General features: G+C 46.2%; 2 protein-coding genes and 1 non-coding gene across 8 annotated transcripts in view; 2 read left to right on the forward strand and 1 right to left on the reverse strand.

Annotated features, from left to right (window-relative positions):
* ZZEF1 (zinc finger ZZ-type and EF-hand domain containing 1) overlaps positions 1-18,460 on the reverse strand; it is a 93,020-nt gene extending 74,560 nt beyond the window's left edge. The window contains exons 1-6 of the mRNA XM_069603158.1: positions 17,817-18,460; positions 9,893-10,037; positions 6,368-6,562; positions 4,007-4,178; positions 2,481-2,680; positions 856-1,066 (exon numbers count right to left, since the gene is read on the reverse strand). Of these exons, the coding sequence (XP_069459259.1) occupies positions 856-1,066; positions 2,481-2,680; positions 4,007-4,178; positions 6,368-6,562; positions 9,893-10,037; positions 17,817-18,170 (1,277 nt within the window). The 5' untranslated portion in view covers positions 18,171-18,460. The remainder of the gene's footprint in view (positions 1-855; positions 1,067-2,480; positions 2,681-4,006; positions 4,179-6,367; positions 6,563-9,892; positions 10,038-17,816) is intronic.
* On the forward strand, positions 16,497-16,570 carry TRNAE-UUC (transfer RNA glutamic acid (anticodon UUC)). The gene has a single exon. It is a non-coding gene; the product is annotated as a tRNA-Glu (tRNA).
* On the forward strand, positions 18,327-25,159 carry CYB5D2 (cytochrome b5 domain containing 2). 6 transcript variants are annotated; one of them, XM_069603175.1, is made up of 7 exons: positions 18,391-18,727; positions 19,124-19,404; positions 19,501-19,605; positions 20,184-20,274; positions 22,347-22,487; positions 23,545-23,731; positions 24,244-25,159. In XM_069603175.1, the coding sequence occupies exons 4-7, from the start codon at positions 20,232-20,234 to the stop codon at positions 24,455-24,457; spliced, it is 585 nt and encodes a 194-aa protein (XP_069459276.1). In that variant the 5' UTR covers positions 18,391-18,727; positions 19,124-19,404; positions 19,501-19,605; positions 20,184-20,231; the 3' UTR covers positions 24,458-25,159. The 6 variants fall into 6 exon arrangements, with proteins under 6 accessions (XP_069459275.1, XP_069459279.1, XP_069459277.1 ...); XM_069603177.1 differs by having other exon boundaries at positions 18,690-18,727; positions 19,124-19,169; XM_069603174.1 differs by lacking the exon at positions 19,124-19,404 and having other exon boundaries at positions 18,327-18,727.
* The last annotated feature ends 1,763 nt before the right edge of the window (positions 25,160-26,922 follow it).

Below are 26,922 nucleotides of genomic sequence, written 5' to 3' on the forward strand. Positions count from 1 at the left end.
CACAACTCTTGAGAAAAAAGGCTAATTCTAGGACTATGGGAGGAACATTCAAGGTAAGCCTGGAATACTTTGTTGTAAGGAAGAGTTCCAAGATGAGGACATGTCAAAGGACACACAGACCAGACTGTCTGAGTTCCTATCAGCCAAATCTGGGCCAATCTGAGAAGCCATGCTGTGATGGGTAACAACGCCAGGAGTGAAACAGGAATCATGAGTCACGGCAAGTAAAGCATAATGAGGAATGCGATGTTTACAGAGTCTCCAAGCACCTCCTCACAAAATATGAACTTGCACCGTCTGAAATGCAAGCACCAAGTCTTAAACACTGGACAGCCACGCAAGCCCACCCTAACAGTTTTTTAAAAGAAAATTTCCAAAGGTGCTTTACGTTAAAAAATAGACTCGTCTGGTGTCCTTGAAAAGATTTGACTCTTGTGAAAAAAGGCTTCAACCTAGGGCTGAGGTCCAAAGACCTCCAGCTAATCCACCACTGCTTGGTCATGTACCCCAGGAAAGGTCACAGTACACTTGACTGTAAAATAGGGATAATTTTTACACATACATATTACAATGTAAGTGGGTAAAAAATATATAGAATCTGAAGGCGTTTTATCCCATGTAAATTACTATGTAAATGCAAGCAGCTGTTCCCCAGTGGGTAAGGGCTAGGAATGACATTTGTGGCCCAGCCCCACCCTCCCCCAAGACCGAAGCTGAAGGCACAACCAGGAAACAACAGGGCACCCGAGGACTGCTGCTGACTGAGTATTGAGGGTCAGAGGGCGCTCAACGACTTGTCCTCCAGGGCTGGAGAGAGAGCACAACGTGGCAGGCCCGGAAAGCACAGCGACTTACTGAGTGTTGCGCAGCACTGTCTGGACAAAGGCAGGATTTGTCTCCATGGAAGCCGTCACCAGAGATGTCAGGAGAGACCAATACCATATTGCAGAAGCATCTGAGACTGAGACCCCAGACTTCTTGACTCTCTGAAAGCCAACAGCCCTCAGACCGTGAATTCTAGTGTCACATCCATCACTAAGACAACGCTTTATGTTAATCTGGACATCTGTCAAGCGCAAACAACAAATTCAGTATTGGATTAACTTCTTCAGTTCAGCAAATGCTAGGCTTCCAACTAAAAGCAAAATAGTAATTCACATTTCAAAAAGAAAATGCTAAAGATATATTTTGATGGCAGAAATAAATGGTGTGTGCAATGGAGCAAGTATACAATCAATTCGTCAAAAGAGCAGTGACCAATCTAAGGAGTCAAAAGTATCACATGCAAAATTAAGGGTGGCTTAAACCTTTACATCACAATGCTTCATAGGAATTTATGACTCTTGAAAATCAACACAAACTGTATTTTTAAAATCCTGATTAAACACATGGTAAGAAAACGTCTAGAATTTTTCCTAGAGTTCCAAAATTTAGATTTAGTTATAAAACAGCAGCTGGCTCATAGCCGTTGTGAGGATTTCTTTTTAATAATCAAGTCCAAATAGATGACATAGGCATGACTCACTTTTAAGAGCTGTCAGAATTTCTTATTTGGGTTGGAGAGGAGGAGGTGGGAAGTTAAAAAGGACACAACTTAGAGAATAAGACCACCACAGTGTAAGACAGGAAGCTGCTACTCCACAAGCTTAACTACTTCTTTGCCTAGGGGTGAGACACAAAGACTCTACCTCCCCAGGCCTCAGTTCCTCTGAGCAAAGTAAGAATACTTCTTTTGGCCCAGGAAAGCATTAGGAGAAATGAGACAAAACAGGAAGCATTCCGGCTCCCTGAATGAAATAAGCCTGGAAAGAAATCACAGAATCGTGATTATTTCCAAAATGCCCTGTGTGAAGCAAGGTTATGATAGTATAAAAATGGAAACAACTGAAATGTAAGAAGCAAAAGCTTCTTAAAATTAAGGCACAATCTTAACAACACTAAGTAAAGGTGTGCATGGATGTACGGTAAGACAACACGTTAAAAAGTTACAAAAGAGCATGAATGACGTATCACCACTTTTGTAAAAAGATACGTAAAGATATGCATATATATACAAACCTATTTTTAACTTTTCTTAAAAAAAAATATATATATATATATGTCTGTCTGTGTGTATTTATATACATACACAAATATAAGAAAAGGTCTGGAAGGATGATCCATACCAATGAATTCACAGTTCCAATCCCTGAGTAGTGGGATTTTGAATAATTTTTGTTTGTGTCGATATTTCTAATTTTCTAATAAGAAAAAAAATTTTTTAATTTAAAAAGATTTTACTGCTTTTCTATAACTTTTCAGAACACTGAAAAGATGAAATAATGACCACTTTGAGGTACATGATGAGAAGCAAATCAGATCTCCAAAGAAAAACAAACAGCCTTTCTGCTTCAGAGATTTTCCTGCCAAAAAACAGGACCTTCCTTCCTCCCCTCCAGTCCTCTTAGTTAGAAGGGCAAGATGCCTCTTGGTTGACTCACAGAGCTGGCTGATGTTGGCATTTTCCAGCAGTGTCACATAGCCAGTGACATTGCTGGGAATGTGCACGTCGCGGACTTCCTGAAGATCGCCGGCCGTCCTCCCCACAGCTACGGTCACCTGCTGCGGCATGTAGCTCTGGTCAGTGGCCGCCACAGCAATAGACAGGTGCCTGAGTACGACGTCTGGCTTCATTTTTAAACTGGAAAACACGAAGAGAGAGTAGAAACGACAAATGTTTATACAGGCTGAGAACTGGCAGGGCCCACAAGTCTCACCTCCAAGATCTTGTAGGTGATATATACTCAAAGACTGACTCCCCTAAAAGCAACTAACTTGAAAAGCTGGCTACTAGTTTCAAAGTTCTTATGACCTTCCCAAGTTTCTAAAATTCCTTTCAGTTTAAGATCAATCTTCTAGTTCTTTTTTCTAATGCTTGTACTTTATTTATGTGAGTATTTATTGTTGGCTGTGCTGGGCCTTTGATGCTGCCCGGGCTTTTCTCTAGTCGTGGCAAGTGGGGACTCCTCTCTAGCTGAGATGTGCGTGGACTTCTCACTGTGGCGGCTTCTCTTGCTGTGGAGTTCAGCCTTTAGGGGTACAGGCCTCAGGAGTTGTGCCATGTGGGCTCAGGAGGCTTGGCTCTCAGGCTCTGGAGCACAGGCTCAATAGTTATGGCGCACAGACTCAGTTACTCTGAGGCATGTGGGATCTTCCCCGATCAGGCATCGAACCCATGTCTCCTGCATTGGCAGGCAGATTCCTTACCATTGAGCCACGAGGGACACCCTCTATTTCCTTTTAAGAAACCAGTACAGGCAGGAAAGTATAATATGAACATACTAATAAAATGTCTTTACCCAGTATGAAGCAAGTTCTAACTGTATCCAAAGAACTGAGTAGCTTTGCTCATGTATAGATGGCTAAAGAGCTTATTTATCCTTTATGAGAAAACAGTAAGTATTTCTATTTCCACCAACTGAAATCAGCCCATTATCTGGACGGGACAGGTGATATTTTAGACAGCCACTTCAGAACATATAGAAACATTACGGTCGACTGTCATCAGCTCCACTAGGATTCTTGACCACCCATTCCCTCTTTCTCTAACAAACTGGCCAACTTGGTTGCATACACTAAATGTGCAGAAATGATCTTAAAATCACATCAGACATAAGTATCCCCTATTCCCTGTGACACTAACCTTCCTGAAAAACTAGTGAAAAAAATCTGAAGTCAGTATCATAAATACTAGTCAAATGTTAATTTTCTCCCTTAAAACACCAGTAAAGAAATTACCCGTATTTATGAATATACAAACATGGTTATATAGTTTCATAATTCTTTTAACTTGATTCTTATACCATCTTCACAGATAATCACAAGAAGAAAAGAACTAGGCAGTTAAGTTAAAAACTAGTCCAAAATTTTAAGAAATGTTTTTTTTTAACACAGTGACAGGGTAAGAGAAAGAAAGCAGGTAATTTACTTGGACCTTCACCCAAGAATCAGGTATTACGGCACCCACCGAATCCAGTGTGAGCGGGCACTGCCATCTGACTGCCAGTAGGACGAGGTTTCTCCATTTGTCATCTTGTCAATGTCTGCAGGGTTAGAGGATGTTTCTATATAAGCGTAGCACTTTGCGACAGACTTGAGTTTGTCCATCTCTGGGCTTCTAGTTAGATCTCCAGGGCTCTCTGTGAGAAAAACCAGATTTTATCATGGCATCTTCTTCACAAAGCATTTTTTAAAAAGGTCATTTAAAATATCTAACAGAAATATTCCTGGTGCTTTGGCCCTAGAAAAATAAATACTCTGTAAAAATCTCCTTCTAAATTGGACAACATGTATAAAGAAGAAATTGGCCAAGGACTGTTCCATGGGTTGGTGGTAGTACAGCATAAATCACTGATATATTTGCAAAACTAACCAAGAGATGAAAATGGTGACTTATAGTTTTAACTTCAGTTCAGTTCAGTTCAGCTCACTCACTCAATTGTGTCCGACTCTTTGCGACCCCATGAACTGCAGCACACCAGGCCTCCCTGTCCATCACTAACTCCTGGAGTTCACCCAAACCCATGTCCATCGAGCCATGCCATCCAGCCATCTCATCCTCTGTCGTCCCCTTCTCCTCCTGCCCCCAATCCCTCCCAGCATCAGAGTCTTTTCCAATGAGTCAATTCTTCACATGAGGTGGCCAAAGTATTGACGTCTCAGCTTTACCATCAGTCCTTCCAAAGAACACCCAGGACTGATCTCTTTTAGAATGGACTGGGGTTTTAACTTACATTTCTTTAATTATGAGTGAGACTTTTTAAGCCACTTGTTTGTAAGCCGCTTGTGTTTCTGAGTATGGCTTTGTCTATCCTCATCTACTTGTTACTGGGTCACAAGTCTTATCAATTTCTATATTTTGTATATATTATGTAATGTATATATACACACACATAAGAAGTAATATTTACTGACTGTTTACTGTGAACCAGGCATTTTTCTACACATTTTCTATGTATTAATTCATTTTAGAGATGAGGAAACTAAGGCAATTAAGTAACTGCCCAAGGTCAGAGTTAGTTTAAAAAAAAATACTGTCACAATGTTACAAAATATACCTTTGTTCTGTAAAATGTTATTTGTCTTTTGACTCAATGGCACCCCACTCCAGTACTCTTGCCTGGAAAATCCCATGGACAGAGGAGCCTGGTAGGCTGCAGTCCATGGGGTCACTGAGAGTTGGACACGACTCAGTGACTTCACTTTCACGCATTAGAGAAGGAAATGGCAACCCACTCCAGTGTTCTTGCCTGGAGAATCCCAGGGACGGCAGAGCCTGGTGGGCTACCGTCTCTGGGGTCGCACAGAGTCGGACATGACTGAAGCGACTTAGCAGCAGCATGATACGTTTTCGCTGTACAGGACTTTAAATTTACATACAGTCTAACTTACTAATCTTTTCTTCTGTAGTTTCATGTCCTACTTAGAGAGGTTTTCCCATGTCAGGGCTTTTATAAAGTGGAACTCCTTCCTTCCAGCACCTTTTCCTACAGCTTTCTTTTTGGTTGAGCTTTTTAATCCATCTGAAATTTATCTGATTAAGTGGGTTAAGAATCTAGCTTTATTTTTTTCTCCAAATGTCTAACTAGTTCCCTAACCCAATTTGTAGGCTAATTCACTTCCTGCCCTGACTTGTAATGCTAACTAACTACATCTGGTACCATGTTCCCACATGCAACTGGGTCTATTTCTGGACTGTGAGGCTCCACGGACCTGCCAATTCGCATTATCAACTTTTGCTGTGGTCACCAATGAGTCTGTAGTGGCTTCCCTCGTTCATTCAACAACTATTCACCGAGTACCTACTGTGTGGCAAGCACAGTTCTGGGTCCCAAGGATAACGAAGCGAATAAGACCGACAAAAATGCAAGTAAATAGTAATGCTACACCTTCAGGTAATAAGTGCCATTTAGACTTTTAAACCTGCAAAGGGGATTGTGACCAAAGGGGGGGAGTGGTGGCAGCAGGGGCACCAGCCAAGAGTAACGAGGAGAGGCCTGCCACATTTGAGCAGAAGAGTAACGAGGAGAGGCCTGCCACATTTGAGCAGAAGAGAAATGAGGAGAGGCCTGCCACATTTGAGCAGAAGAGTAACGAGGAGAGGCCTGCCACATTTGAGCAGAGACTGGGTGATGAGAAAGCAAGGGAGAGGGGAAGGAAAGGGAAAGGGGAAAGGGAGAATGGTTCACATTCTTCTGCTACAAACTGGTCACTATGTTTTCAGAAATAAGAGCAGGGAGGAGTGCCGGTTCATTCTGTCAATAAACACTCACTTGGAAGAAATGATCCCCAGGCATCCTCTAGAACAGCCCCACCCCCGCGCACATACCCTTTTCTTTTTGTACCAGCTGATCCAGAGACTCCTTCAGAACAGAGGCCCTCATGGTGCTCATGTTATTGCAGTGGTCCAACATGGGGTAGGGGATGACGGTGCTGGAGAGCCGGTTGCGATGCAGGAAGCGCAGGATCATTGCCGCATGGACATCCAGGCCCTCCTTGGACTCTGAAAATATGTCTATGAAACCTAAGCAGAAAAAGTTCATTTTTGATGTTTTTGGGAACCTACCATAATAGGTTCCAAATCCCCTGCTTGGTGGCCTAGCGGAATTATATGAATCAAAAGCAGCCATTAAGAATCCTCTCTGGTAGTTTTAGCTTTAATCATTTAAAAATGTAAAGACGTTTTTAAGAAATGAACCAGCAGTAATCTCAATTTCAAAATTAATTTCACTGTAGTTTCACAGAAATTTTAGAAGACTTAGAATAATGATAATTTCTTTCAATCCAAGCTTCCAATTTTTATAAGTTAAATTTATAAATTTAAATACTAACTAGAAATTTTTGAAGAAGTTTTGCATATTGAATATAGGCTAGGAATAATGTTTATCACGTTAAAGTGTAATGGCCTAACTGCTTTTATACTAAGCTACAGAAAATAACAAGAATGAAAATACAACTATTAACCTGACCACAATTCTTGAGTGCATTTTATAGTTTTCAAGGTCCTTCCACAGACATCATTGCAGTCAGTCCCCATAAGTGGTGGGGGGGGAGGGTGGGGAGGAGAAGGCACCAAAGGCTCTGGTGTCCTCCTCTTACAAGCGAGGAAACGAGGCTCGGGTGGCACGCCAAGACAACACCAACGGGAGGGGCTGCAAACAGTCCCTGCGCTGCTTTCAAGCGCTTCCTCCACCATTCCAGTCTTTCCTATGCGGGGCGGCTCCTCGGAAGTCTCCTCCATCTGTCCCTCCCTCTGGTCACTGTCCAGACTCTGGCCTCAACACCTCCATTCATACACCTACCCGGATATCCTAAGTGGCTCCCCTGGCTGCATTCTGTCTGATGTTAACCTCAGTAACCTTTCAAAAACACAAAACAGGCCATGTCTGAAGTGAAGTGAAAGTCACTCAGTTGTGTCCCACTCTTTGAGACCCCATGGACTATACAGTCCATGGAATTCTCCAGGCCAGGATACTGGAGTGGGTAGCCTTTCCCTTCTCTAGGGGATCTTCCCAACCCAGGGATCGAACCCAGGTCTCCCTCACTGCAGGCAGATTCTTTACCAGCTAAGCCACAAGGGAAGAGGCAGAATGAGACAGGCCAGTTCTAGGGCACAATTTCTCCTCAGTCTCATGTTTAGCTTCAAAAATTAAAGCAGTTTCCTTCTGCTCTAATAAAATCTTTTTGTTTCACACTTAAAAGCAGTTTCTCCTGCAGACTTCTGGAATCCTGCTCTTGTTATTGTAGGTTCAGCTACAATAACATGCTTTCAACTGAGGTGCACATGACCCAGACAGTTAAATGAAGACAGAATAAACACGGCAGCTTTTCCTGGAGCTCAGACATGCTTATAGATCTGGGGAGGGTTTTCTTCGTTTGTTTGTTTCTCTTCCACTTCCTAATTAAAACAAAAGTACCTATATTATCATTGTATTACTGGATGAACTGTCACAAGCTGAGCACACCCAAGTGAGTGGCACCTACAGCAAGATTCCAGGAGTCTGCAGGATAGACTGCCTTCAAGTGTGAAACAAAAAGGCTGTATTGGAGCAGAGGGAAACTGCTGTAATTTCTGAAGCTGACCATGAGACTGAGGAGAAACTGTGCCCTGGAAGTGGCCCATCTGGTTCGGCCTCTACACAAAACCAGGAGGCCCCGGTTTGATTTCCCAAGCCCCAGAAGTTTATGCCATCCTGCATCTCTCCTCTTACAGTTCTTCTTAACGGACACCCAGGGTAATACCCAGACTTCATGTGATGACGCTGCTGGTACTGCACTGATCTGCTCCGAACAGACTGATGCTTGTAATGGGAAAACGTTTATCACATGGTGAAATAAGAAATGAATCTGGTAAGTGGGCTGTCTCTTTTTTAACCATTCAGCACTCATACAAAGAGATACGAAAGGAGTAAGGGTCAGTTTAGGTTAGACAGAGGGACCCGGAAAGTGGGATTCCACCAAAGAGGTGAGCTCAGCTCACCAAGTTTCAGCCTAGGATTATGATTTAAAAAAAGAAAAACTCTTTTAAGTTAAAAGACAAAATATTTCAGTAGAAAGTCCTAAGTCACAACCCTGCTAGAGAAGGTCTAGACCCCCAATTAGGGATCTGGACCCCTAGTTTTTCTAGCCTAATCCCCACCGCTCCTCAGGATCACTCACAGCAACAACGCACTGAGTTCTGGTGGATTCCCTGGTCGCCACTCCTGTCCTCTCCTCCCAAAACACCTCTTTAAGGTGTTCAAATAAAGCCCCTGATGCTAGCCATATGCTGCTAATACAGAGGTGGGGGCAATACAAAATGCTAAAAGTTAGCTATGCATAATTTAAAGTGTAATTTTTACTGCCATGAGAATAGTAGAAAAATTAACATGTACAGGCCATCTATAATGCTCTATAAAAATTACATAATTCAAGACAATCTGAAGAAGAGCAGAAGTAGGCATTCTTCATTAATATACAGAAACCCTCCTTCCCTAGCTCACTACATCCTCAGTAGGAAGCCAGAGAGGTCAATCAGAGTTACATTTATGGATCCAACGAGTCTGTTTGCCTCCTTGCTGCCCGAGATCCTCTGTGCTAAATATTATGACTCCAACTGCACAAAGCAGAAAAGCTCCTGAATAAAATGAACTGAACCAAAAGGGTGATATGCCAAGTTTAATTTTTTCCTTTCAAACTCAATTACTTTCTCACTAGAAAAGAAACAAGAAAAGGTAACTTTATTTTGATTCTGTTTCTGAGCTCCCTAAATAAAACCATCAGAAACTACAGACAAAGTTTTATCATAGAGACAATGTAGAGGTAGTTTCATTTTAAGCTATTTTTATTCTCACAAATTTCAGAGCAATGGCTTTCTAAAAATTAAAAAAACTGGATGCCTACCAAGTGCCAAACTACTAAATGTAAGGACTCAGCAGAAGTAAAAGAGAAGGTTCCCTGCCCTCATGGAGCTCATAGGATAAAAGTGAAGACAGGTATTTACAAACAAGTGAGTAATAATTAACGAGAACAGTTAGATGTTGGAAAAAAAAAACAAACAAATATACAATGCTAAGAAAGCCTACAACTGGGGCCAGGGAAAGCTTCTTGAGAGAGTGAAACAGAGAGATCCAGTAAGGAAGGTGGCCTCATGACAAAGGTTCGTAAAGGTTCGTAAAGAGGGGAGAACTGCTCAGCCACCGCTGTGTGGGGAACACAAGAAATGATTACACTCAACACACATTCAGATCATGAGCTTAATGAAGGCTATCAGAAAATTATGACTATTTCACGGTGCCCACAAGCTTGTCTAATTACAACCCATATCACAGCAAAGCTCATTCTTCAGCAGTCAGCCCTCAGATGAGCGCCTCACCTGGAATAAGAGAGCACGCCTGCAGCTGTCTGATGATGTGGCTCAGCTCTCCCTGAAGGTTAGCTCCACTGGAATTCTTGAGGGCCTCCAACATGTTCTCAGCATCAACCGTACCATCACCCTCAGCATCAAACTGGGCAAAGGCCTACAAGACAAGAGATGCAAGAAAATCAGGTATGGGTTCCAAATTGTGAATAACTGACACTTTTTAAGACCAGTGATTTTTGTTATTGTTGTGGGAAGAGTTCATATATATCATTCAAAGAACAAATAAGTTCAGGACAGTAACTCATGATGTTCTGTAGAACGTGTGTGGACAAGTATTGCTACGTGTAGGCACAACATCCAACATCATCATCTTGTCTGTTTCAAGAGAGTAAGCCCCCTGTCCCAAAATAATTTCAGAAGAAAGCAATCGCCACAAAAATGTTCAACTGGTTACAAAGTGCAAAAAACAAAGCATCGGCTTAGGGTAGCATCTCAGGTTTAGTAGGGCTTTCTATTTTAAACTCTCTTTGGACCTGAGAGCTAACTTGGTTTATCTACTTTACAGCCCTGTTCACACTAACCTTCAACTATAATCTAATTTCACACTGTTCATGTCGGGGAACCAGGTACAGCATGGGATTTGGCTTGAATCCTGCTCTGTCACTAACTGGCCATGTGACTTCAAAAACACACTCCCTTGCCTCCATAAGCCTCAGCTTCATTTTTTTTTTTTTTGGCTGTGCTGTGCAGCATGTGGGATCTTGGTTCCCAGGTCAGGGATCGAACCTGTGCCTGCTGCATTGAGAGTCTTAACCATTAGACTGCCAGGAAAGTCCTTCATCCTGTTTTTCCTCTGATTAGACCCAATCAGGAAAGCTGAGTTTACTTTGGAAGTCACACACCCAAAGCAAATAAGATAGAAGAGATCAGAAGAAACAGACTGTGATGAAGACGAGACTAGAAATTGCCCTGTGAGAAAAGCCTGGAATCTCCAGTGAGGAGAAAAGATGACTGGGAGTAATAGACTCCGTTTCAAACATCCGATGGGCTATTACGGGAAGGAGCAGTTATAATTAAGGTCATCAGATGGAAGCTAGAGGGAAAAGCTCATCATAAAGACGGATGCATCTGTTGTTGGTGGGGTGTAAAGATGGATTAGGAGGCTCCGGAAGGAATGCCCAACTCATCCCTCAAAGCTTCAGTTAGCAAAAGCTGGACAAGCAGCCATCAAGAGTGTTCAAAGACGTCACACTAAACAAATGCATTTACCTCTGCTCCCTCCGGAAACTCCAAGATAATATTATAGAGGGAATTTTATTTTAAGTATAAGGACAAAGCAAACAGGAGATATTGCAACAGCAACCAAATTTTGGAAGCTGGGAGGCAGATGGATTTCTGGGACAACTGGATAAACTGGAATATGGACTGGGTGTTAATGAAACAGATATTAACAGGACAGTGAAGACCACTAACTGAAAAAAATTAGTTACAGAAGAGTATTAGAAAATGACCTTATGTTAATTTAGACAAAAAGCAAATACGCACTTTCCACAATGGTACCAAACATACTTAGATTTATCAGCAGAGAGTCCCTTGGACTGCAAGGAGATCAAACCAGTCAATCCTAAAGGAAATCAACTCTGAATATTTGCTGGAAGGACTGATACTGAAGCTGCAGCTTCAATACTTTGGCCACCTGATGCGAAGAGCCGACTTATTGGAAAAGACTTTGATGCTGGGAAATATTGAAGGCCAAAGGAGAAGGTGACGACAGAGGATGATATTGTCAGACAGCATCACCGATTCTATGGACATGAATTTGAGCAAACTCTGGCAGATGGTGAAGGACAGAGGAGCCTGGTGTGCTGCATTCCACAGAGTTGCAAAGAATCAGATACAACTGAGCAACTGAATAACAATAATAATCTGAAGAGTACATATCAAGATATTAATAGTGGTAGTATGCCAATCTACATATGTTGCTTTCATAGTGATAAAAGGGAAATTATAAACATTAAAACATCTGAAGCACACCCTAATATGAAGTGTAGAGCCAACGGGTGTGGAGGGAGGGAGAGCAGAAGCACAGCCTCTGTCTGCCCTGACGCCCAGGACGTGAATGCACAGCACCACTAACAGGGACATCCCAGCTCCCTCACCGTGTAGCACAGTAAGGAAACAGAAATACTGTATGATTCAAAGTCTGAGGGGATTAGCACAATGGTAACCCATTCAATGCGGAATGACAGATGGTTTGGGAAGCTCTGAATTAATATTTTAGCACTCACTAAATTTTAAGCAGTGCACAAACCATTTATTCCACATAACAGCAAGATTACTATTAACCTCCTCATTTTAAAATTGTATATTTTACAGAGAGATCAGAAAACTTGCCCAAAGTCATACAGCTAGTATTTGACTCCAAGGCTCCAGAGCTCATGTTTTTCACCACAATCCATTTTCCTTCCTTTGACCAGATAACCCCTAGGGTTCCTTGCTGTCCAAGACCAAGTGCTCAAAACCTCTCTCTTATCCATCCCTTTCCTCCATCTTCTAACCCTTGCTCTCGGCACCTTGAGCCCAGGCTTACTCAACATCAGCCTTAAAGCTGAGACTCACTCTCTCTAAACCGCAGGCAGTGCTCAAGCCCTACTCCCACCAAAACTTCTGCACTTCAAGTGCCACCTGCATCTCAAGTGCCGCCTGTTCCCAACTTCCCACACAACTCTTACCATTTAGGGCTGGTAAAAATTCTATATGAGCAAGGCTATATGAATAAGTGACATTTTTCTATTTTTAACAGACTCTGTTGATCCGTCAATAGTTAATGGATATGATCAAAAGAATTTTCAAACAAACGAAAAATAGACAGTTTGGGTGAGAAAAAAAACCATCAGAACAGTGCTGCTAACAGCTTCACTGAACAAATATGTAATTTCCTAACACTCAGGAAATTGTCCTTAAAAAAATGCAGAGGTTTTGAAATCTACCACTGAGCATCTAGTTCGTCTCACAGGAGCCAATTTACTTAGCACCTATTTAACACCAGCTGACAGGGAGCCACTTATGCCTGACCTGTGCTTGGCTCTGTGCACACTGGGATGTCAGGGTGGAATCCTGGCTCTCCAAAATCCCCACGGCCTAGGAGAAGACAGATCCACAAACCAGCAGCAGCAATGTGACGAGTGTGATCGTTACAATAATAGAAGTAATAGCATAACAAGTGCAAGAGCTAATACGAAATTCCACAGTCCTAAGGCTGGTACCATCACTTTAACTAGACAGGGAAAGAGAAGTAAGGGATTTTGTTCAAAGTCACATGGTGAGGACTGGTAAATGATGGAGCTTGGATGGGAATTCTGGTATGATTTGGGACCCCACACTGTCAACCACTGTGATCTGAGCTAACAGACACTCTGGAGGCCAGAAGCCCAGGAGTGGTAGAGGCACTGGGGGAAATGGCCCTCAGAAAAATGGGGAGCCACTCAAGTTCCTAAAGCAAGACAGTACACAATGAAGTGGTAGTCTGGAAATCAGGGAAAGGCCAAACAGAGCAGTGACCTTTCCTTCATAGTTCTCGGGGATCATGAAGCTCTCCACAAGAAGCCAATACCATCATGTCCTCCACAGCGAAGCATACAGAGCCAGGACCACCTCCAGTTCACCCAGGATGGTCCTCTCTGCGCTGCCTCATCACTACCAATGGCCAGCGCTCACTGAAGACTTCCTGTGTGCTGGAGGAGCGCAGGCAGGTAGCGGGGGCCTCGGTGCCTCACGCAGAGCAAGACCACACAGTGTGCTCTCAGTGTCAAAAGACCTGTCCAGAACAGGAAATAAGAGCCTCAAGGGAAGGAGTGAAAATACGACGATACAGAAGCCATCTGAATCACGCCACAGGACAGGCTTGGTCCCGACTGTCCTGACCAGGTGACGGGGCCAAGCAGGGGAATCTTGGAGAATGCACAGAAGAAAGGTCCACACACCAGACAAGGCAAGCGTCCCATGGGGGACAGAAGTAGGTGAGGTCAGACAGGGAGACAGGTCAGCCTGCAGCCTCCACCTCATTCCGAGGAATATATACCTGGCCCCTTTGGCGGTGAGGGGCGCTTACAGGCTCTCAGCTGAGGGTAAGCCCGCTTCGTCTTCGTGGTGCACACACATGGCTCTCATACTCTGTCTTGAAAGGGCACAGAATTACATCCGCATGACTCTATTTGCATAGTTCTTGGGCTCAGAGCCATTCTAAATTAATCAATACTATGACATGATAATGCCACGATGGTATTTTTCTCCAAATTTTCTCTAAACTCCAGCAGTGACTAAGAATCTTTTTAAGTTTTCACTAAAACTATATTTAACTGCTTCCTCAATGTCAATAAATATCTTCTTGGGAATTTTCTGGCAGTCCAGTGAGAATCTGAGCTCTCACTGCTGAGGACCCAGGTTCGATCCCTGGTTGGGGAACTAAAATCCCACAAGCCATATAGTGCAGCCGGAAAAAAAGAGAAAGAAAAGGATTATCTTCCTATTAAAAGGTAACAGATTGAATATAAAATATGAAGCTGGAGAATGAGGACTGTCAAATCAGACACTGGCTCTGAGCAGGGACTGTGCTAAGACAAGAAATAAATGAATAAAAAAAAGTCCTTCCTTCAGACTTTACAACCCTACAAATTTCACAAAGCAGGCACCAAAGCTAATATGGCAAATTAATCAAATAAGACCTGTTCATCCTAAATCGCCAGCTTCAAGCCATCTGCTATCATCCTGTGCTCAGCGCTTTTTTCCTGCTCTAGAGCATATACATGACCTACTGGAAGCATATCATAGTAAGAGCACATATCTAATCTCTGAGTCAAATAAGAATTTAATTTTAACTCCAATTCCTCTTCTGCATAGGAGTCAATTAAATCCAGCTCCTTGTGAGCAAATCAAAGACTCTCTTCCCATGGGCTACACCCATCAAGAGAAGAGGTGTGTTGTAACTATAAAATGATAACGTTTCAGACTTTGGTCCCAGGTATAACTTCAAGAATTTCTTTAGGACAACACCTCAAGCAAGCAAGGTCACAGGAAGGTGAAGGCAAGACAGCTAGACAGACATGGATGGCAGCAGGAGCTGAAAGAAGCAACACATACAACATGGAAATTCTCACCATTACACTAGTAAATACTATACCCCAACGAGAACCTGCTCTAAAATTTGGCACTGCCTGCTTCCTAGCCTTGTTCTCCTTCTGCTGCGAACCAGCCATGTGAGTCAAAGATGGCAAAACTGTAACCCAATATCTGTTCTCCTTTCCCTCAGTAATTTAACTACTGGTTTTTAGCTGAATATACGGCCATGGAATAAGGGATCTTTCCCAACCTCCCTTGCAATTAAGTGTGGCCATGTGACTGGGTTTGGTCAAAGGGGTTTGTGGCCCTCTCCTTCCCTTTCCAGCTGATTGTGGAAAGCAGCAGCAAAGGAGTCATGTGGGTCACTAAGTGGAAGGCGACTGGGGAAGATGACAGCACCAGATGGACAGAACCAGTCCCTGGCAACTGTGAAACTTGCATATATCAATCCTGGACTGCCTACCTGGACTTTTACATTAAAAGCTTCTTTATTGTTTAAAGCACTGATGCACTGGATTTTCTGTCCCTTGAAGCAGTTTGTAGCCCAAAGACATCATACCAGTCTTCCCGATTCTCTGTTCTGTGGACATGGGGCTTGTGCGCGTGACACCCTCTGTCTGAAACAGGGCTCACACCTTCTGCTCCTCGTCTGCTTTGTCTTCACATCTGAGCTGGAAAGTTACTTTCTCAGGTATGTTTTCTTTGACACCCTGGATGAGGTCAAATACTCCTGCTATTGTTTCATTATGCTTTCCCTTAAATAACTCACCACACCTATAAATTGCTGGGTTAATGTGCATCTCTTTCAGTATTACTTTTTTTTTTTTTAATGTAGACCATTTTTTAAAGTCTTCATTGGATTTGTTAGAATATTACTTCTATCTTGCATGCCTGCTCAATTACTAAGTCCAGTCTGACTCTTTGCAACCCCAAGTAAGAATACTGGAGAGGGTGGCCATTCCCTTCTCCAGGGGATATTCCCAACCCAGGGATCCAACCAGAATGTCCTGCATTGGTGGTCAGATTCTCTACCACTGAGCCAGCTTCTGTCTTATGTTTTGGCCTTTCAGCCCCAGGTCATGTAGGATCTGAGTTCCCTGATCAGGGATTGAACCATACTCCCCTGCACTGGAAGGTGAAGTCTTAGCCACTGGACCACCAGCGAAGTCCTAAGCAGTAGATACTCTTTAAGGGTAAGTATCTTGCTTTGTCCACTGTCATTCAAGACCTTGGCACTCAGTATATGCCCAACAAGCATTTGCTCAGTGAAAGAAGAGATAAAGTCATTGCCCTTGCGTGAATTCTGGACCACACTTCAGGGATGTCTTGGCCTTACATTACAGGACTTTTGAAGCTCTCTATTCCTGTCAGACACTCTCACAAGTGTAAACACTTTCCCTCCATTGTCTTTGGATCCTTCAAGATATCTGCATAGCTCTTTCTGACTGCGTCACTTTCTCACTATACGTCTAGGACTAGAGTGGAAAGTACTGGGAATTCCCTGGTGGTCCAGTGGTTAGGACTCTGTACTTTCACTGGGAAGGACCCAGGGTTTGATCCCTGGTCAGGGAACTAAGATCCCACAAACAATGCAGCCAAATAAAAAACAGAAAATTCCTGGAGGTTGAAAAAAAAGGAGACCTTTCACTAGGTAACATGACTGACATTTTCAAGAGCTGGATGCCTTACAGGTATTCTTAAAAGGAAAATATAAGACACACACAAACTACATTGTCTGAACTCTGGGCATGTAGAGGAAAACATTTTTAAAATATTTGAAAAGCCTCTGGTTTTAAAGTGTAACCCAGTCTCTAATGGCATTAAAATACCTTGTCTGTTTATGTACTCATCCTTCATTGACACTGAATATACTACATGGTTTACCCATTTTCACAAATTAAGTACCTTTTTGTTATAACAATGTGGACTTAATGAAAGAGGGCCTTAAGAAGCTTGTAGTGTGACATAAGACAAACAAAAACCAAGAAATCTGAGTGACAGTATCAGTTTCATCAATGACTCACAGAGTGATGCGGGATCAGTTCGCTTCTTAATTCTAAAATGAAGTGTCTGGTGCAGATAATCCCTAAGATCCTTTGCAAGGAAAATACTTTGTTGCCATATCAGCTGTTAATCACTTAACAAAGATGATATTGGTGATTATGCCCCAAACTATATAATCACAAGTAATCACAGGAAACCTGGTATTTGCCCATTAGTTGTAGGTTCTAGGGAGGTTTAAATGAGACTAACATATGATCCTTCAAAGATCTAAAAACCTATGTGGGTTTTGGAAAAGCTAGTTTCTGCGAGATGGGAATGGCTTTCAGAATGTGAATTTTTCCAATATATGTTATTCTCCTCCCATATTCGTTAGGACCCCACACTGGACTCAGAAGGTGCCTCTGCAAAAACCCACTGGCCAATAAAACCGAATGGTTCTCATGGCCACTCCCTTGATCCCTGTACTACAATCCCCTTAGGCCATCCTGGAGGGCAGCTGATGCAGCGTCAGGCAACAGCACAAAGGTCTGTGCTACAGCAACATGCAAAGACATCTTATCCAGTACTTCTGAGCCAGAACGGCCCAGCTGAAGCTTTCCACAGCTCTAGTAAGGTTAGAGAGATTGACAGTCGGCTCCCGGAGTGAACAGGCTGGAAGCTCCCACTGTGGGTCCCGGCATACTCAAGCTCCTATACTCAGAAGCTGCCAACCCTACGGGTTCCTGCCCAGCCTCTCGAAAGCCACTGCCTACCTCTTCATGCCCTCAGTGCTGACCGCCCTGCCCCCGCCCCACAATCGCTAGTCAGTCCTGACCTCCTCGAACCGCTCGCCCGAGAAGCCGGCGCCACGAGCCTCCAGCAGCTCCCCGAACTGCTCCAGGGTGACGGACTCTTCGCCGCGGCCCAGGCGCTCTTCCAGCCAGCGCAACAGCGCGCCGTGGTGCCTGGACACCAGAGACTCGCAGGGCGGCGTGGGCCGCAGAGCAGCCGCCGCCTCTCGCAGCCGGGCCGGCTCCAGCAGCGCCGCGGCGGGCGGCAGCGCCGGGGCCGCTGGGCCCTGGCCGGGGGTCGTGCCCGAGTCCGCGGCCCAATCCTGGTGCGGGCCCCAGCCCTCGCCCCCGGAGGCTGCCGCCTCGTCTTCACTGCTGTGACTCGGAGCGTTCCCCATGAGGTCTCCGTCTCAGGCGCCCGGCTCTGCTGCCGCCGCCGCCGCCTCCCCGCCACGACCTGTCAACCTCCGACGGCACCCGGCGGGCGGGGACCGGGAAGGGACGACGGCGGCGGCTGCGGCTTCCGGCTTCCTCGCCGACAAGCGAGGACTTCTGTCGCAAAGGCGCCGTTAAGCGGACACCACGAGCTGTCGTGAGACAGCAAGCCGGGGACAACCTGATTTCCAAGAGGGCGCTGCTGTCATTATGTCTACGTAACCCGCAGCCTCCTTTGCTACCATCTTTGTTGGGGGCGGACAACCTGCAGGCCAGAATATCCTCTCACCAATCACTTCCTTAGTATCTCTCAACAGTCTCTAGCTATGCTAGAAAAATACGAGGAAGGTTGGCGCCAAGGAGTGAGCTTTTCGCCAAAGACTTTCCCTTCCAATGCCCCATTGGCCCCTTAGTGACATGCGGACCCGGGAAAGCGCGTGTCGCGCCGGTGACGTCGCGGCCGGTTCTCCGCCATCTTAGCTGTGGAGGAGAGGTGGCAACTTCGGAGGAGCCAAGAGGGGTACGGCTGCGTAAATGCCGGGGCTCGGCGGGCGTGGGCTCTGGTTGGGCCTGGCCGTGGCTGTGGCGGCGGCGGCGGCGATGGCCGTACGGCTGATGGGCTGGTGGAGTCCCCGCGCCGACTTTCGCCTTTTCATACCCGAGGAGCTGGCCCGCTATCGCGGTCGCCCAGGGGACCCGGGCCTCTATTTGGCCTTGCTCGGCCGCGTCTACGATGTGTCCCCTGGCCGGAGGCATTACGAGCCCGGGGCCCACTATAGCGGTTTCGCAGGTATTAGCAGGGCCGTTCAGGCCTTTTCCTGCTACGAGGCGGGCGGGTAGCCGCCTGCGCTTCGTTCATGCACGTATTCATTTATTCGTGTGTTCATTTCCTTTTTTCCTCCCCACATTTCGTCAGACCTGCGTGGGGACAGCTCATTTCGTCAGCTGCATCATCCATCTTGGTGTGTTTGACTATGGGCAACTGCCACCGGCCTCTATTCTCCCTGTCTTTCCCCACCGCTCCTGCTGACTAGGTTGGAGAAACACATCACTTGCCTCTTGTCAGTTACTCTTTACCGGCCTGCAGAAGCTCCAAGACCTGCTTTGTGCCACACTCCTCGGCTCTCAGGGCACAGAGATGAGTCGCTGCCCTCAGCGTTCCCCAGCTGATTCCAATCATTTCTTCAGTGTGTCCCAGTGAGAAGTGACTTCCTTTCCCCCATCCCAGGTTTCCCTAAAAATAGTACATTTGGTTTGCTCCTAGTACAAAAGCTTTATCTGTCTTCCTTAAAGAAGTTTTTCAGGGGACTTCCGTGGGACCCAGGTTGGACCCTTGGTCAGGAAACTATACGTCTGAATGCTACCCGCAGGGAAGGCTGATGATCCCACCTGCTGCAAGTAAGATCTGGTGCAGCCAGATAAATATAAAGTTCATCAGGCTAGAGCACAGGGAAGGAGTCTGGCCATCTTTATAGTCCTTCAGTACTTAGAACAAAGTTGGGCATATATTAGGCCACAAAGAACATTTGTCAAATGAGGCTTATTCTAACCCTGTTTTTGCAGCCAAGGAGGATTGGAGAATGTAATTTGCCTAAAGCCCTCACAACTAAGTCCTCACTAGGACCACCCCTTTTATAGATGTCGCTTTACCAACCCAGAGGAGTGACCACCTCCCAGATTAAAAGAGAAAAAGTAAATGAGGAGCAAGCCTAAGGCCGGTGACTAAGCTGATATTAAATAAGCATTGTCCATTTGTCATTATCTCTGGGGAGTTGGGAAGCTGCCTCTGGCACTTAAATACAAGGCACGTCCCCGTCTCTAGGGAGAACTTGAAAAGTAGAAGCACTAACAGAGAAGGAATTAGGTGCAGTTGATGGTGCTGACAGGTCCTCAAACAGTCTAAGAGAGGGAAAGGGCTGCCCAGGGAGTGAGAAGCAGAGATGCAACTGGAACCAAGTGTTTCATTCACCTGCCAGGTGAAGACACTTTTGGATGTACTCCCGCCCCGCCCTGATGCAGCTGTCATGACTGTATGCCCATGTGAGCAAGGACCTCTCCCTTTCGGGGGTGAGTTTTCTTTTGCAATGTGCTCTCCTGTAGAGTGAGTTCATGTCCCATGTTATTCACCATCCATTTATTAACCACCGCCCCCTACATACTCTAGTAGGGAAGCAGATACATTCCCTTATTCATTTGCTCAGTCAATATTTTTATTAAGATATTCAGACGGTATAAAATCCACCCTTTTAGACAGTAGAATTTAGTGGTTTTTAACATGGGAAGTTGGGCTTTCCTGGTAGCTGAGCTGGTAAAGAATCGGCCTGCAATGCAGGAGACCCCAGTTCGAGTCCTGGGTCAGCAAGATCCCTGGAGAAGGGATAGGCTACCAACTCCAGTATTCTTGGACCTCCCTGGTGGTTCAGACAGTAAAGAATCCACCTGCAATGTGGGAGACCTGGGTTGGGAAGATTCCCTGGAGGAGGGCATGGCAACCCACTCCAGTGTTCTTGCCTGGAGAATCCCATGGACAGAGAATCCTGGTGGGCTACAGTCCATGGAGTCACTAAGAGTTGGACAGGACTGAGCAACTAAGCACATACAACATGGGGAGCTGTGTAAATATCACCACTGACTTATTCCAGGGCATTTTATCACCTTCCCAAAGAAACCCCATTTTTGTTAGGAGTCATTCTCCATCCCCTCTGACTACTTGGCCCCTGACAATCAGTATCTACTTGCTGTCTCAAAAGATTTGCCTCTTCTGGCATTTCATGTTCATGAGTCATACTTATGACCTTTTGTGTCCGGCTTCATTCACTTGGCATAATGTTTTCAAGGTTCATTCATGATGTGTTGGTGTGTATCAGTACTCTATCCCTTTTTATGGCCCAGTAATATTCTGTTGTGTCGATTTTGTTGATCTGTTCATTATTTCTTGGATATGTAGGTTCTTTCCACCTTTTGCTTATTATGAATAATGCTGTCATGAACATTATGTACAAGTTTTGTTGTGGACATGTGTTTTCAGTTCTCATGTGTATACACCTAGGAGGGGAATTGCTGAGTCTTATGGGAACTCATGTTTAACTTGTATTTTTTGGTTGTGCTAGGTCTTCATTGCCGCACGCAAGCTTTCTCTAGTTGTGGCAACTCTTCATCGTGGTGCACAGGCTTCTCATTGAGGCGGCTTCTCTTGTTGCAGGCCACAGGCTGTGGGGCACACAGGCTTCAGGAGTTGTAGCTCTTGGGCTCTAGAGCACAGGCTCAGTAGTTGTGGGCTTAGTTGCTCTGTGGCATGTGGCATCTTTCCAGACCAGGGGTCAGGGAATGATCAATTTGCTTAAAATATCAGTCCAAGTGTTATACAGAAAATAGATTAGTGGAGGACAGAAATAAACACAGGGAGACCTTCTGGGCTTTACTCTAATAGCTTAGATGAGAGATGCCGGCAGCCTGGGTTTGCTTAGTGGTAGATGGAGCCAGGTAGTCTGATACAAGAGCTATTTAGGAAGACATTAGGACTTGGGAACTAGCTGGAAGTGACGGATGGAGGAGGTGTGAAGGACTGCTCTTCTGGATTGAGCAACTAGCTATTAACTGAGATAGGGAGTATTAGATTGGAGGCAGGTTTCCAGGGACTGGGGATGCCGTGTGGACATTTTGAACTTGTGATGTCTGAAAGTCCTCTAAGGAATGTTGAGCAGACAACTGGATATACAGGTCTGGAGCTCAGGATACAAATTTGGCACCTTTGGTATTGAGGTGCTACTTGAAACCACAAGAGTGGATGAGATCATCAAGGGGAGGGTGTGGATGGAGCAGAAGAGGTGAACAAGAATTGATCCCTGAGCCTGGCAGAAAATGAGCTAGAGGGGCAGGAGGAAAACCAGGAGTGTAGTGTCACGGAAGCCAAGGGACTCCGCCGCATGAAATGTTGCTGAAAGTCAATGAAAGAATGCGGTACGTGCCAGAATGTGTGTCCAGGATCCAGGACCATCTGTCACCGAGGAGGAGGGATTAGCTTTGCTTGGGGCTGGGGAATGAGGGTTTTCAGGAGATATTTCTCAGAAAATAGATTCTTGAGTTGGTATAGTGTTGGTGATTTACAGGTTAATCTACTGGAAACATCTCTCCTGCAGGCCGAGATGCATCCAGAGCATTTGTGACCGGGGACTACTCTGAAGCAGGCCTTGTAGATGATGTATCAGACCTGTCATTTTCTGAGATGCTGACACTCCAAAACTGGCTTTCATTCTATGAGAAGAATTACAAATTCATTGGTAGGTATTCTGCAGGTCATTTCCATAGATTTCATTTAGCTGTCTTGAATTTGTCGCACTGCACTGCATGTGAGATATTAGTTCCCTGACCAGGGATCATACCCATGCCGCTTGCATTGGGCGCTCAGAGTCTTAGCCACAAGACCACCAGGGAAGCCCCTGGGTAAACCTCCCAGAAGTGCTTTCTGCTGCTTCTCTTGCCATATGACAGGGGCTGCTAGTGAAGGCCACCTGCACTTTGGGACTTGGAGAGAAAAGTCCCTGCATCTAAGAACGGGCACCTTCTTGGCTCTGGCCTCCTGCAGCTGCTCTTGCTGCCATTGCTTAGACCTCACAAATTCTGACAGGATTTTAAACTAAAACCAGTCCATGCAATGTGTCCGCTGAAGGATTGAGCCAGAAAAGAATGATGGATGGGGGAGAGCATGAGCTTGGGGTCAGACCTACTTACTAGCTTCAGAGACTCCCCAGCTACTTCATCTCCCAGTCCGTCTCCCAGGACCTTGGGCACTAATTTCTCTCTCATAGCGGTGTATGAGGATTACAAAACATTGGTAAAGTGCCAGCAAAGCTCCTGATACTGAGTGAATGCTCGATGGATGACTTATTTGTTACATAAGACAAAATAATTCAATGTGGGGAAGAACTTAGCTACAAAAATGTTATGCAATAAGCAATTCATTCATCAAGCATTGATTGAATACCTGCTCACCTCAAGTGCTATGAAACACTGAAAAACGAGTGACAGGTGGTTCCACTCTCGGGGAACTGATGTCTGAAGGGGGTAAGATTTTATGTTTTCTGTCCTGGAGGTCTCTACACCCAGAACAGGGAGGCTTCTATCCGGAGTGGTGTAAGGCGTTGAGAGATGTTGGGGCAGAAGGCGCCATGAGTCCTTCCAGCCAGCTCCTGATAAACCAGCAGCCAGTCAGCCACCATAGAGCCCCAGGGGCAGAGCTCTCCTGGGGACTCAAGCTCTCCTGGGGCTTCTGCAGGAGAGGCCTCTGTCCCGCCCCCTCCCACTGCTGCGCTGACGTCAGCTTTCCTGCCGCCATAGGAAGGGTGATAGGAAGGTTCTACGGAGAGGATGGGCTCCCCACCCCAGAACTGGCCCAGGCAGAAGCCGTGATGACCAAAGGCTTGGAAGCAGACAGACAGGAGCTGATAGAGAAGCAGAGGTTCCCACCGTGCAACGCTGAGTGGAGCTTCATCAGGGGGAGCCGGTTCTGGTGTTCCCAACAGAGGTAAATGGGCTTCCCATCTGTTCCTCCCGCCTCTCCCCCCAGATCCAGCTTCTAGGTCACCTGATCTGAGTTGTTCCCTGAGGCCTTAAGTTGAGAGTTAACCCAGGAGAACTTTGTCAAGACCCATGTGCCCTGGGATAGTGATTCTTAAGCCGGACAGGGCTTCTGAGATACTCCCAGGCCAGTGAGGGTGGGGGAGCCTTTCACTGGGGTTGTCAACCAAGCAGGAAGGTGGGGCTGCCTCATGGGAAGGTAGATGGCTGGGGCCAGGGGGAGTGCAGAGAAAGGAGGACTCTGCCCTTGGAGGGGAAGCTGGAGGAAGCTGGGGTGGGGGGTTGGGGAGAGCATGACAGTTCAGGTGAACACCGCAGACCATCACCTTGGGAAAATGCCAAGATGGGAAGTGGAATGGTGTCCACTTTGCACAAGGCCTGGCTCACTGCTTCCCTCCCCTCTCCAGAGACACTCAGGAGTTAGTGCTTCTAAGAAGCCCTCTTTCCTTCTTTCCTTAGTGGAGGTGTGAGCAGAGACTGGATCGGCGTTCCCAGGAAGCTGTTTAAGCCAGGTGTCAAGCCCCACTGCGTGTGTGTGAGAACAACTGGCCCCCCGAGTGACCAGTCGCCGGAAAACCCTACGCACAGAAATCGTGGGGACCTTGACCACCCCAACTTGGGGGAGTACCCAGGCTGCCCACCCCTCTCCATCACATGCTCTGTCCCCCTCTAAGCTGTACCCTGTGTGTCCGTAACCCCCAGGGAACCCTGCCTAGAGCCCTAACAAGCCGGAGGATGGCTCCTATGTGAACAAGAGGGCCTGGAAGGACTGGCCTACACTCTGCAGATGGGACTCATGCCCTCTCCGCGGGCTCACTGTCTGGTGACTTAGGCCAGTGCATGGCAGCCTGCCTGGTACTGGTCCGTCTGTTGTTGCCGCTGTTCCTCGGGTCTCTTCCTCTGGAGTTGGCAGACATTAATTAATGGGCACAGATATGACCAACTCGAAACTCACTGGACCGACACACAAAAGGACTCTGTGTTCCAACAGCTTCTTTCCCAGGGACTCCCGGGCTGCCGGATCAGCCGCTGGCCTGGCCCTGCTTATAACGCCCACCCTGGTCAGGGATCAGGGGCTCTGGCACTCCGTCACCATCCAGAAACAAGCAGACACATCCAGAAAGGCCAGATGAATGAGCAGTGCTAACACAGCCCTGTTCCCGTTCCCCACGTGCTATTGTGAGCCCTTTAGCAACCATTCTTAGATTTAAGACCTGTGCCCAAAGGCAAACCTGCATTGACAACCAAAAGCCACACTGAGTTAATCTGATCTGGACCCATATAGAGGTGAACCGGGACAGGCTGATTCTGGAAATGGAAAAGCTTTTGCTTGTGTAGATGCAGCAAATCCAGATCTCTCTGAACAGAGCAACAATTTATGTAGTCCTTTGTGTGTTTACTTTTAAAAAACTGGCTGCGCGGGGTCTTTGCTGCAGCGTGTGGGCGCTCTTGTGCACGGGGCTCAGTTCTCCGTGGCACGTGGGATCTTAGTCCTCTGTCCAGGGGTCAAATTCGTGTTCCCTGCACTGAAAGGCGGATTCTTAACTGCTGGACCACCAGGGAAGCCGCAAAGCAACTATCTAAAGCAAGGATACACTTTCTTTCTTAAACACTTCAAATTAGGGGTGTGCATCTGTATGTACACACGTGCTCAGTTGTGACTGACTCTTTGTGCCTCATGGCTGTAGCCCATCAAACTCCCTTGTCCATGGAATTTTCCAGGCAAGAATACTGGAGTGGGTTGCCATTTGGGATGGTGTGCTTTCAAAGGGAGAAGTCTGCATTTTGAGCCAAAGGTGGTTTTCACAGCCCAAACACAGACACTGGGAAGCACAACATCCAAGCCTGGGCAAGGCTGCAAAAGCCAGTACCAACAGCCTGGACAGTGGGTGGTGTGTCCAGGGTCATCTGTAATCTCCCACACTGGGCCAAGTTCATGTATTACCTCCTGGATTCAAGTTAAGCAGCTGGGGGCACGGAGTGTTCCCACATTACAGATAAGGAAACGGACCTAGCATGAATCCAGGTTCACAGTCTCCCCGTCTGCACCTTCACCTCAGCACCTCCCAATCCCCTCAGCTGTTGACCTAAACATTCTCTATCCTTCTTCCTTTCTCTGTCTCCTCTCCTTTATCATTCATCTCATTTAATAGCTTTCCAGGTCCCCTGACTAGAAAACAGGCCGCCTCCCCTTAATCAGAGTGTATGGCTGTCCTATGGCCGCAGCTGCTCTTGACCCCTGGACCCTACTCTGAGCTCCCTTTGCCACCCAGGATCTTCCTCACCTGCCCTTCGGGACCTCATGCTGCCTCCCTCAAGTCTGCATTCAACAGCACACTTCCCTCCCCTCACGCCAGATTCCTCTCAAATACTGTATCTACCTATCTCCTGTCCCAGCAAAGATTTTATATTAATTTTAGGAGTAAAATTGCTTTATGATGTTTGTTTCTGACGACAAAGTGAATCAGCCATGTGCATACACATACCCCCCTCCTCCCGAGGGCCACCCTTCCCACCGCCCACCCCAACAAAGCTTGACAATGCCGCACATGCTCACTGTCTCTGCTGCTCAGCCCCCATTTGCTGTGGAACACAGTCGCCCGGCTTCTGCCCTCCTCTGCTCAGCAGCAGGCTCAACTCCATGCTGGCAAAGCCATTCCACATTCAATGATTACCTACTTGGGCCTGTCACATTTGAGGGCCTTCATGCAAGCACCCCTTGGCTTTTTCCTCATTTCCCTTATTTCCCTCCAGCATTCCTTCTCGGCCTTCTGTCCTCCACACATGCTTCTCTCCAGCTTCTCTCCTTCAGCTGTTATCTAGTTCAGGCAGCCTTCCTGATCATTTCTGCAGGCACCGCAGACTCCACAGTCCTGGCATCCAATCTTCGTCTTCTTCGTCGAGATTCTTCTGGTTCCCTTGGCTGGTCCCACCATGGCCATGTTAAAGCAGCCCCGTCACACCAAGGACTCCTCCCAACCAGCCTCCAGGTCCTGGCAGTCCCACCCCCTTCCCTGTTCCCAGCACTCCTCTGGCTGAGGCCTTCCTTTCTCACCCGCTTTAACTGGACTCCCTCCAGCTGCAACCCCACAGCCCCCCACTGCCAAGTCTTTTCCTGCTGATCAGGGCATTATTCTC

This window comes from Ovis canadensis, chromosome 11 (assembly GCF_042477335.2).
Source record: "Ovis canadensis isolate MfBH-ARS-UI-01 breed Bighorn chromosome 11, ARS-UI_OviCan_v2, whole genome shotgun sequence".
Taxonomy (NCBI): domain Eukaryota; kingdom Metazoa; phylum Chordata; class Mammalia; order Artiodactyla; family Bovidae; genus Ovis; species Ovis canadensis.

Bases quoted from the DNA above. Each gene is read 5' to 3' on its own strand.
- CYB5D2 (XM_069603173.1), top strand. From the start codon at position 18,742: ATGCCGGGGCTCGGCGGGCGTGGGCTCTGGTTGGGCCTGGCCGTGGCT. The intron at 22,488-23,544 runs GTAGGTATTCTG...CTGCCGCCATAG, and splicing joins GAAGAATTACAAATTCATTG to GAAGGGTGATAGGAAGGTTC. The intron at 23,732-24,243 runs GTAAATGGGCTT...TTCTTTCCTTAG, and splicing joins TTCTGGTGTTCCCAACAGAG to TGGAGGTGTGAGCAGAGACT.